This window comes from Bombina bombina, chromosome 4 (genome assembly GCF_027579735.1).
Source record: "Bombina bombina isolate aBomBom1 chromosome 4, aBomBom1.pri, whole genome shotgun sequence".
In the NCBI taxonomy this organism is placed as follows: domain Eukaryota; kingdom Metazoa; phylum Chordata; class Amphibia; order Anura; family Bombinatoridae; genus Bombina; species Bombina bombina.
In genome coordinates, this window is record NC_069502.1 from 770779838 (window position 1) to 770792450 (window position 12613).

The 12613-nt window shown below is 36.7% G+C and overlaps 1 protein-coding gene across 1 annotated transcript in view; it reads left to right on the forward strand.

Annotated features, from left to right (window-relative positions):
- Positions 1-1611: 1611 nt before the first annotated feature.
- Positions 1612-12613, forward strand: part of TSNAX (translin associated factor X) — a 125905-nt gene continuing 114903 nt past the window's right edge. Inside the window, exons 1-3 of the mRNA XM_053711110.1 lie at positions 1612-1746; positions 2067-2177; positions 7109-7223. Of these exons, the coding sequence (XP_053567085.1) occupies positions 1731-1746; positions 2067-2177; positions 7109-7223 (242 nt within the window). The 5' untranslated portion in view covers positions 1612-1730. The remainder of the gene's footprint in view (positions 1747-2066; positions 2178-7108; positions 7224-12613) is intronic.

Consider the following 12613-nt stretch of genomic DNA (forward strand, 5'->3'; position numbering starts at 1 on the left):
TCTATATGAATCATGAAAGAAAAAAAATGTATAACAAAGCTACAAATAAAGGGACACTAAACCCAATGTTGCAAAACCGTGCTGCCATAGATAAAAACACAATATATAATATATGTGGACTTACATTTCTTACTGTAAAATAGTCTAGTGGGGCTTAAAGGGACACTGTACCCAATTTTTTTCTTTTGTGATTCAGATACAGCATGCAATTTTAAGCAACTTTCTAATTTACTCCTATTATCAATTTTTCTTCGTTCTCTTGCTATCTTTATATGAAAAAAAAGGCATGTAAGCTTTTTTCCAGGTTCAGAACTCTGGACAGCAGTTTTTGATTGGTGGATGCATTTATCCACCAATTAGCAAGGACAACCTAGGTTGTTCACCAAAAATGGGCCGCCATCTAAACTTACATTCTTGCATTTCAAATAAAGATACCAAGAGAATAAAGAACATTTGAAAATAGAAGTAAATTAGAAAGTTGCTTAAAATTGCATGCTCTATCTGAAGCACAAAAGAAAATATTTGGGTACAGTGTCCCTTTAAATGCATTTAAAACTGATTTTTTTATTTTCATGATTCAGATACATTTTTAAAATGTACTTCTACTATCAAATTTTCTTTATTCTCTTGGTATCCTTTGCCGAAAGAGCAGCAATGTACTACTGGAAACTAGCTAACCATATCTGGTGAGCCAATAGCAAGACGAATATATGTGTAGCCACCAATTAGCAGCAAGCTCCCAGTAGTGCAATGCTGCTATTGAGCCTATCTAGGTATGTTGCATACCAAGATAAAAAAAAAGATTCAATAACAAAAGTAAATGTGAAAGTTATCCTTTCTCTGCCTTTTTATCACATTTTGTGACAGATTAAATGATCCATGAACATTTGATGACATTTGTATTAGTAAATAAAAATCGTGTTAAAATATATTTTTTAAAAGAACAGTATATTCAGTGCTTTTAACAAATTCAAAAGCTGCATTGATATAAACACTAAAATGTGTTTTATTTGAAGCACCAGCTAAGTTTATTATAAGGTAACAAAATACCAAAATGTAACTTTTAATTTCTATAATGTGATTTTACTTGTCCATATAGTGATTTGGATAACAAACCTCAAATAGTGGGCCACACTGGATAAAGTTGTTGGCCTTTTTATTTAAAGGCATTGCTTTCATTTAATACGAATTGATTTTGATACACTTGCAAGCAACATTGCCATATTATATAATATTCTCATATATGTATGATTGTTTGACTCATAATACACTTGTAAAGTTCAAAGCAATGGTTTTCGGTCCCATCTCTCAGACTCACACTTGAATAGCTGCAAACACTTCCGTGATTCATGAGGCACAGTGAGCTCTGATTGAAAACTACATTTCCCATGAAGCAGTGGGAAACAAGCCATCTGGAAGTGAGGACAGTCCTATTATACGCCTGATTGAAAAAAGCGTTTTTCTCTATTAAATAATGCGTTTAAAGATAAACGATCGTATATTATGTTTACACAACATTTGATCAATAAAGGTTGTAGCAACAGATCTTCAATGGGTTTAAATATAAGTCCATTTTCGGCAGATGTTTACATAGGGAAATATTAGGATGCCTTTTTGAGGTCTTTGTGCACATAATTCCTGTTGACCATGTTATGGTGATCACTGCGCGTTTACTGTACATCAGATCAGTTGTGTTACAGGCTATTGGCAGCTAAGAACAATCAGCAACTATGAGCAATAAGGAAGGTGGGTATCTTTATTAAAGAGTTGTGTTGTTTCTTCGTGTTTAACTGTTCATTTAATGTATTTTCTATTAAGGATAATTGCCTTGCACGATTCTTATGCTAGATCTGCTTACTGCATTATCATTGCAACACAGTTATGTTTGTTATTAGCTGCGTATATAATCTCAATTATGTGTTCCTTGGCATTTCCTTAGTTCAGAGCTATAGTGGCATTTATTGATCTGTTTACAGTCCCTATTTCTCTCCCTCTTTCTATTTATTATTAGTATTGATTGGTTTCTTCATATATTTCCTCTAACATATTTTGTTTGTTGTTTTCAGGCTCAGGTGCATTTAAAAAACGAAAAAATGACAATTTCTCACGACCTCAAAAGAAAGATGAAAGGGGAAATGCCGTTGACGTATCATCACCTGTGATCATTGCTTTTAAATGTAAATATAAACTCACCTCTCTTTAACTATATTCTCTTCTCCCACAATCACTTTTTTATGAACAGTACTTTTGTTGTCACAATGTCCAGGTTTTTATCAAATCTTGTAATCATATAAAGCAGCTCTTTGCCCAATATGAATACTATCCCTTATGTTTTGTAGACATGCCCCCTTTTCTCAGTGTCATAATATTAAAGGGGCATTAAACAGAACAGTAAAATATGTATGGGTATAGAAACTCTGAGCAGTGGTCAAGGTTATGAATAATTGGTCCAGATGCAAGAAACATTTTAGGACCAGTCAACACATTAGATTTGCATAATCAACAAATGCAAGATAACAAGACAATACAATAGCACTTAGTCTGAACTTCAAATGAGTAGTAGATTTTTTTTAAAACAAATTTCAAAGTTATGTATATTTCCACTCCCCTTGTACCATGTGATAGCAATCAGCCAATCACAAATGCATATACGTATAGTCTGTGACTTCTTGCACATGCTCAGTAGGATCTGGTGACTCAAAAATTGTAAATATAAAGACTGTGCACATTTTTTTTAATGGAAGTAAATTGGAAAGTTGTTTAAAATTACATGCTGTATCTGAATCATGAAAATTTAATTTAACCTGAGTGTCCCAAATGTAATACTCGGTGGCAGCTAATCAAGTAGAAACCTTTATACAGTATATTAAAATATAGAGAGGGAGCATTAATTTATTTACAGAAAGAAGAGACAAAGCTTTGTTTACTATTTGTCCAACTTTAACTTTATATCAGATACATAGAAACCAAAAACCTACTTGATGATACATATCTGCATAAGTGAGACTTCGATCACCTGCATATCCTGTTCTAACAGCTGTATACCAGTCCCTGTACTCTTATTACATGCACTGTCCCTGCAGACCCCTTTATGCACACTATATTCTCAAGTGAGACCTCCAGTGCATGGACATTGCAGCTCTCATAATGCCATTTATATACAAAACTAAAGCCTTAGATCAGAAGCATGGATCTTCAGGTTATATGTATCCCCCTCCCCTGCTCATTTGCTCTGGCTGCATTTCCTGCCCCTGAAACTATGGCCCTTTTACCATGATAACTTACAAATGAAGGACCATTAAAATGATGGTAAACTCTCCCCTTTATAAAAACAGATCCGGAATGTTAGTGATATTTTAGATGGAGTTTAATTCAACAGTTGTAATGAAGATGCGCAATAACTTAATTTTTAATGAACCCTTTGAGTGCTAAGCACTTTCCCACCTGGGTGCTAAGCACATTTGAGGGTTTTTTAATTTTACATTTTTTAAAATATTTTTTTTAAACTTTTTTCTTTTCTTTTCAGATCCCCAAGACTTATACCGTTGGAAAGGTTAGGCGATTACCTTTCCAACGGTGGGTCTTGGGGGTCTGTAGCTTCTTAGATGCCTGAGATACAGGCTTCTAAGCAGCATGCCCCCTTTCCCTATATTGTCCATTGTCTTTTTTAAATAAAGTTGCGCAGGGACATCATCACGTCATTACGCGTGATGTCACCACACAAAACGGAAAGCCCCGGCGATGCCTGTCACTCTACAGGCACGATCGCCGGGGTAGGAGCGGGTGGGAGCCCCCAGATCTCCCTCAAGGTGGGAGAGTGCTAGCGACAGCTCTGAGCCGTCGTTAGCACCTGAGTGAGAACCTCTGCAACGTCTCAGACCCGTCATTAGCACTCAAGGGGTTAATATAGATATGAAATTCAAATACCTTGAGCTCCTCCACCCACTTTAAAAGTCAATTTTTCTGTGAGCCAGCGGTTTGAATTGTTGTACAATCAGGGCTTTAGCTACAACAAAAGGTGGCTAAAGGGGAGAGCACTGATTTGGAGTACAGTTCAAACCTTAAGATCTACTATAAAGGGGAGAGTTTACCATCACTTTAAACCTAATCAACAAAAACATAATAATAAAAAGACACTTCAGTAGCACTTAATCTGAATTTCAGATGAGCAGTAGTGGACACAGTTCAAAATTTCCTTCCCCTTGTACCATGTGACAGCCATTAGCAAATCACAGATTCATATATGTATATGTTACAGGTAAAGTCAATATTGGGTTATCCTATGATTACCTGGGTAAAACTGACATTACCCAAGGGCTGTGGGTAAAGCCCAATCTGAGATACATTGGGCTTTACCCGGGTAATCCTAGGATTACCCAACGCTTCTGGGTAAAGCTAATGCTTGCACTGTAATTACCTCATATTCACTGTCTTTTTTTTTTTTTTTTCCTCCACCTGGGGGGTTCAAAGGGGGCAAAGTGTAAACCTCAATCCCCAAGGTTCTTTTGGGGTGGATGCCAGAGCGTCGGCGGGGCGCCCCCCTTAAATCCCCAGGCAGAGGCAAAAAAATAGTGGAGATAGGGGAATTACAGTGCAACGTATATATATGTGTGCTTAGAGATTAGGCTGTTACGAGCGCTGTGATTAAATTTAAAGTGCTATAAAACATGTTGAGATCTGTCCATATCCTAAAAGGGCTAATTAAGTAAAAATAGTTTGCATACATTTGTTTAAAAATTGCTACCAAATAGTTAAAAATAATTTCCAAAAATAAGCAAATTTAGTAACATAGCCATGCTGTCTGGATTTGTCTGATCCACCCCTCCTTATCAATGTTTACCATCAGAAACACAGGCATTGTATGTCAACTGAGTTCAGAGCAGCTTATTTGCTTCTAGAGATGCTCCAGCAGATAATGAGTGTTAAAGTTTAGTATTCTACCAAAGCAAAGGTGGAGATAGATACAGCCATATAAGGAATTGTGTGGGGGAGAGTTTGAGCTGTACAATTCAGAAACTTAAAAGAAAGGGTTAATGGCGAGGCACTGCAGTATAAATTTGCAGGTAAAGTGATTCAAGTACATATTCTATTTTGTCTCTATCCCAACTTGTTTTATGTCCCTTTAAGCAAGCAGGTAGCTTTATCCAGAAGCGTTTGGGTAAAGCCTGATGTATGATCTTACATCGGGCTTTACTCACAGCCACTGGGGTAATGTCAGTTTTACCCAGGCAATCCTAAGATTACCCGGATATCTGACTTTACCTGTAACATATACACTGTATATATTTGCACATGGTCAGTAGGAGCTAGTGCCTCAGAAAGCGTGCATATAAAAAGACTGCATCATTTGACAAGGGAAGTACATTGGAAAGTTTTTATAATTGCATGCTCTATCTGAATCTGAACGTTTTTAGTTTTTGACTTTCATTTATATATTTTCATTTTGAGGATATACAATCTGTTTACAACAAACATAGATATTGAAAGCAATACAGTCAAAACTCAGATACTTTATTTCATCTGCTATACAATACATCATGTTAACGTTTAGGCCCCTAGTTATGAAAGTCTGGCGGACCTGATCCGACAGTGCGGATCAGGTCCGCCAGACCTCGCTGAATACGGCGAGCAATACGCTCGCCATATTCAGCATTGCACCAGCAGCTCACAAGAGCTGCTGGTGCAACGCCGCCCCCTGCAGACTTGTGGCCAATGGGCCGCCAGCAGGGGGTGTCAATCAACCCGATCGTACTCGATCGGGTTGATTTCCGGCGATGTCTGTCCGCCTGCTCAGAGCAGGCGGACAGGTTATGGAGCAGCGGTCTTTGTGGCCGCTGCTTCATAACTGCTGTTTCTGGCGAGCCTGCAGGCTCGCCAGAAACATGGGGCATCAAGCTCCAATCGGAGCTTGATAAATATGCCCCTTAGTATCAATAAAGAAAAAGATTAAATATGTATTGCATTATGATCACTAATAATCAACAGAGCCCACTAAAAATATAGATATTGAATTACATTGTACCAGATATGTGTTGGGTTGAGTTATTGAACAGCGATATTTTCCTAATAGGCATTCAAAAATAAAAAAGAAGAAAAAAACATATCATCCTTATTTTACCTGACAAAATTAAAGTTTTCCTCTATTTCCTTTCCCTCTTCTCCTTCCTCTCCTACCCCTTTCCTTTCTCCCCCTCTTGGTGTCTTTCTTTCACCCCTTTCCTTCCCCTTTCTTTACCCTCTTATCATATTTACACTATATCTAAGTCACCTCATATAAAAGGCAGCCAGACATATAAGGAATTCTTTATATACTCTTAAATATTAAGCTGGCTTCTTGGCCACCAGTGAACCTTTTGGACAGACCTTTATTTGTGCTCAAATTTAAGAACAAAAATAGAAGAAAACAAAGGCAAACAAAAAGGTTCTCTTCCCGCTCCCTCCTCCCCATCCCCAGCTCCTCCTCCGTCTTCTCTTTCCTTTCAACTTTAATCTGCCCATGTCATGGGGAATCTTGCTGTTAGCAGTGCCATACTGAAAAAGTCAGATTTCTTAATTTTGACTTTAGTATCCCTAAAATCGGGTGCGTGGGTTCAAATGCTTACATTTCTTAAAGGGACACTGAACCCAATTTTTTTTTCTTTTGCAATTCAGATAGAGCATGCAATTTTAAGCAACTTTCTAATTTACTCCTATTATCAATTTTTCTTCATTCTCTTGCTATCTTTATTTGAAAAAGAAAGCATCTAAGCTAAGGAGCCAGCCAATGTTTGGTTCATGACACTGGACAACACTTGCTTATTGGTGGGGGAAGTTATCCACCGAATAGCAAGAACAACCCAGGTTGTTCACCAAAAATAGTCCAGCATCTAAACTTACATTCTTGCTTTTCAAATAAAGATATCAAGAGAACAAAGAAAATGTGATCATAGGAGTAAATTAGATAGTTGCTTACAATTGCATACTCTATCTATCTGAATCACGAAAGAAAAAAAATCCCTTTAATAGGAAATATCATTGTGAACTTGTCTGCTGATGTGCAATTATCCCTGCAATTATTTCTCTTATTTACAATACACTTTGCGCATTTATTTTTTTAATATTTTTTCAGCATTTCAGCAAGAGCTGGATATAAGGCATGATAAATACGAGCGACTTGTGAAGCTTGGCCGGGATATAACTATTGAAAGCAAACGGACAATATTCCTTTTACATAGAGTCTTAAGGTATTTGTATCTCAATGTTTTCCTCTGTAATCGAGACAATCAATGTATTAAGGGGGTCACCTTATTGATAAACTAATTTCTTCACACTTGTAGTAAAACCATATTCATTACTGGGGGTATAAAGCCTCTTACTATTAGAGTAGGTAGAAATATCTGACAGCAGTCTAATGCCCCATTAATACATCCTGTACCTTCTTGAGTTTATTCATGCATAGACGAGAAAGAACCAATTTGGGAGGATGCACCAGTCTCGTTACACTTTGCATATGCAGGATATATTGGCGTAATGATCGAAAACTCGCCTACATGGAGAAAAAAAATCACACATACTTTGTTTTTTGTTTTTTTTGTTTTTTTTTAGACTTCATATTGTAAAGCAGGCATCTCCCCTTCACATACAGAACCCTGCATAGTGAGATAAAAATCTCTCAAGGTAAAAGTTGAGTTTATAAAATTCTTTTCCTACTGGGAAAACGTCTTAGATCATCTCGCCTGAGTAGAGAACTTTAGATCGTTAGGACCATTGTCAACTAGTTGGGGTTTCAAATGATAAAACACATGAATAAATAGATTTTGATATATATATATATACAGTATATATGTGTGTGTGCACGAATATGTATTATGATTGGTCCTTATTACTTTGACAATGATTCTTCAAAGAGTAGTGATCTGATTAAGAATACATTTTCTTGAGTCCCATAGTGTTCTCACCAGGGTTCCAGAGAGGGGGAGGGGAGTTCAGGCAAAAGTCCTGCTTAATCCCAGGTAATATGAGTTCACAATACGTAAACCATCAGTTCTGTTCTGCTCTTCTTCGTTCAATCCAGCGAACATCTAAAGCAAAACAAGAAAAAGAAGGCGCCTCCTAGTGCAGAATGATTTTACTAAGCGGATGCAACTTTAATATAGAGCGAGTATACTCGCAAACGATGCAGCACTACCATGTGCTTATTAGAGCCTGCTGGGATCTCTGTGTCCCAGCTCACTGCTGCCAGGTGTGGAGTGTGCTACTCAGCAGGGAGCATCGTTTGTGAATATACTCGCTTTATATTCACGTTGCATCCACTATGTAAAATCATTCTGCGTGCCTTCTTTTTCTTGTTTTGCTTAAAACTGAATCTTACCCTTCTTTATAAAAAGTGATTTAAATTGAATCTTTTGTTAATAATCAACTATTGTATGATGATATAAATGAGTATAGGTTTTGTCAAATCATGTAATAGGATAACTGACCACTAGGTGGTGGTGTTGTATGGTACATTATAATAATCATTATTATTATGTGTGAATCACTTTCAGAGAGACAGTTTAAATGCAGGTGAAATGTATTAATGAGTAAACATAATTAAAGGAACACTAAACCCCAAAATTTTCTTTCATGATTCAGGTAGAGAATACAATTTTAAACAACATTCCAATTTACTTCTATTATCTAATTTGCTTCATTCTTTAGATATCCTTTGTTGAAGAAATATAAATGAATATGTGTGAGCCAACCACATGAGGCATCTATGTGCAGAACCCAATCAGCAGCTACTGCGCCTATCTAGATATGCTTTTCAGCAAAGAATATAAAGAGAATGAAGCAACGTAGAAATAAATTAGAAAGTTGTTTAAAATTGCATGCTCTATCTGAATCATGAAAGAAAACGTGGGTTTTATGTCCCTTTGGGTTACTAGGGCCTTAAACATAGTCTATTATGTAATGGATAATATATATACAAAATGGTACATAAAATCTTCAGTACTTTGTAAAGTAATGGACTCTAACACAAATGCCACAAATTAAGTAGAGACAAGGACAGCACCTTCACAAATGCTTTTTTGCAGTGCATTGTTTCTTACTGTTACTATATATTACACACACTAAATTTAAAGGGATATGAAACCCAAACATTTTCTTTTGTGATTCAGACAGAGCAAACCATTTTAAAAAAAAGTTTTCATTTTTTTTTTTTTATCATCAAATTTGCTTTGTTCCCATGATATTCTGTGTTGAAGAGATACCTAGGTAGGAATCGGGAGCACTAAAGGGCAGGAATAGTGCTTCCATCTAGTGATCTTGCAAATGTATAACATTCTTGTAAAACTGCTGCCATAGAGTACTCCAGAAATGGTCCGTTTCGTAAGCATACTACATCCCTGCTTTTCAACAAAAAATACCAAGAGAACAAAGAAAAATTGATTATAGAGGTAAATTAGAAAGTTGTCTAAAATCGCATACTCTGTGTCTGAATCATGAAATAAAAAATTTGGGTTTTTTATCCCTATAAACTCCACATATTTCTGAAAATTTCAATACAATACATTTTTGTTTGAATAAATAATAAAATAAAACTGATTGTAAATGTGGGATGTGCCACATTCTGGCACCCTTGCAGTTGATACACTGGTGATTTCTTCATGTCTGAGAATGTTAAATATTTCATAATAACTTTATATTAGAATTAAAACCACTATTATTTTTTTACAATTATTATTATTTATTTTTAATTTGATTTATTATTTCTACTTTGCTCTTCTTGTTCCTCGGCCCCCTCATATTTCCTGATTTAGTTACAGTGTGACGTAGAGAGTGGTCCCACCTGTTCTCTGTGTAGGGAAGAATGTGTGCTCCAGAGTCCAGGAAACCAACGCATGCGCATTAGCTCTCAATCCGCTCTGATGTAAACAATGCAGCACGAGAATCATTGTTTACTTATGAGAAAGAAGCGGATTAATTTCTAGGCACGATGTAAATACTTTATGTAACAAGTAGTTTATGAAAGTAATGTAAGAAATAAAATGAATAAATGAAATTACATCTTTCATCGTGTATGTATGTGCATTGAGATGAATAGAAGCAAAGATGATGCACGCTTTTCACAAATAAGTGTCAAATTTATTAGATGACGTTTCAGAGCTACATAAGACCTTCAGATCAAACAGTCGATCTGGTCTTATGTAGATCTGAAACATCTAATAAATTTGACACTTATTCTCTCTCTCTCTCTCTCTCTCTCTCTCTCTCTCTCTCTTTCTCTTCTCTCTTCTTCTCTCTTCTTCTCTCTTCTTCTCTCTTCTTCTCTCTTCTTCTCTCTTCTTCTCTCTTCTTCTCTCTTCTTCTCTCTTCTTCTCTCTTCTTCTCTCTTCTTCTCTCTTCTTCTCTCTTCTTCTCTCTTCTCTCTTCTTCTCTCTTCTTCTCTCTTCTTCTCTCTTCTTCTCTCTTCTTCTCTCTTCTTCTCTCTTCTTCTCTCTTCTTCTCTCTTCTTCTCTCTTCTTCTCTCTTCTTCTCTCTTCTTCTCTCTTCTTCTCTCTTCTTCTCTCTTCTTCTCTCTTCTTCTCTCTTCTTCTCTCTTCTTCTCTCTTCTTCCCTCTCTTCTTCCCTCTCTTCTTCTCTCTTCTTCTCTCTTCTTCTTCTCTCTTCTTCTCTCTTCTTCTCTCTTCTTCCCTCTCTTCTTCCCTCTCTTCTTCCCTCTCTTCTTCCCTCTCTTCTTCCCTCTCTTCTTCCCTCTCTTCTTCCCTCTCTTCTTCTCTCTTTTCTCTCTCCTCTCTCTTTTCTCTCTCCTCTCCTCTCTCTTTTCTCTCTCCTCTCCTCTCTCTTTTCTCTCTCCTCTCTCTTTTCTCTCTCCTCTCTCTTTTCTCTCTCCTCTCTCTTTTCTCTCTCCTCTCTCTTTTCTCTCTCCTCTCTCTTTTCTCTCTCCTCTCTCTTTTCTCTCTCCTCTCTCTTTTCTCTCTCCTCTCTCTTTTCTCTCTCCTCTCTCTTTTCTCTCTCCTCTCTCTTTTCTCTCTCCTCTCTCTTTTCTCTCTCCTCTCTCTTTTCTCTCTCTCCTCATCCACAATGTGCTGTTATACAAATGAGTGGTAGAATAACGTAAAAAAAAATGTGCTCACCAGACTTTACCTCAATCCTATGAGGTAAGTGGAACGTTCAATCATGGAGAGGAACAGAGAGAGTATTTCACCCCTGGTACTCGTCCTGGTCTTGTTACTGAGTAATTCGTAGATTCAGCTCCAGTCTCCAAGTGCAGGTGCTTTTCACAGGGATCCAAAGAACACCTGTTCAGAGCCGCATGCAATGTACTCGAACATTTTTTCTGATTTTTCGCTTAGTCACTTTTTGATTCAAAAATGGGCCGGCTTGTAAGCTTACATTCCTGCTTTTTTAAATAAAGATACCAAGAGAACAAAGAAAAATTGTTAATAGGATTAAATTTGAAAGTTGCTTAAAACATTTTGGGCTTAGTATCCCTTTAAATTTACCATTTATTACGATGTACAAATCAGTATAGTTTACAATCACTTTAATTGTTAAAATTGACCTTGATCTAAGTCTAGTGGTGACAGTTCCAGAGATTAATACATCTTCTCATTCTTGGAACCTCTTGGTAGAGTCTACCTGAAACGTTACTGATTTCCTGTTTCATTATGTTATTGGCTAAATTTATTTTTGATAACTGCAGAGCAGTGCTGCTACATTTTCTGAAAATGGACTTGGTATAGGCTTATGGGAGCCCCTAAGTGCAAATCAAAGTTATATAAAATATACTGAAAGGCCCTAAATTATATGAGGATAACCCCCTCTTGTTTTGACTATAGAATTAAGAGAGAAAAAAACACACAGTTTACAATAGTGTTTATTAAAATGTTTATGAAAATATAATTTTTTCCAACACATTTTGATGTACTTACATATATCATGATATATACATAAAATAATGGTATAGTTTGAATCTGCTGGGGTTGCTGAAAAAAAAAGAGTTATTTTAATACACTTTTTACCTCTTTAATTACCTTGTATCTAAGCCTCTGCCAACTGCCCCCTTATTTCAGGTCTTTTGACAGACTTGCATTTTAGCCAATCAGTGCTGACTCATAAATAACTCCAGAGGAGTGAGCACAATGTTATTTTTTATAGCACTCATGAACTAGCGCTGCCTAGCTGTGAAAAACTGTCCAATTGCACTGAGATAAGAGGGTGCCTTCAAGGGCTTAGAAATTAGCATATGAGCCTACTTAGGTTTAGCTTTCAATAAAGAACACCAAGAGAACAAAGCAAATTTGATGATAAAAGTACATTGAAAAGTTGTTTTAAATTGCATTCAATATCTGAATCATGAACGTTTTAATTTCTCTTGTAAGGTGTATCCAGTCCACGGGTTCATCCATTACTTGTGGGATATTCTCCTTCCCAACAGGAAGTTGCAAGAGGACACCCACAGCAGAGCTGTCTATATAGCTCCTCCCCTAACCCCCACTTCCAGTCATTCTCTTGCAACTCTCGACAAGATAGGAAGCATCAAGAGATATGTGGTGACTTAGTGTAGTTTTACCTTCAATCAAGAGTTTGTTATTTTTAAACGGTACCAGCGTTGTACTGTTTTACTCTCAGGCAGAAATTAGAAGAA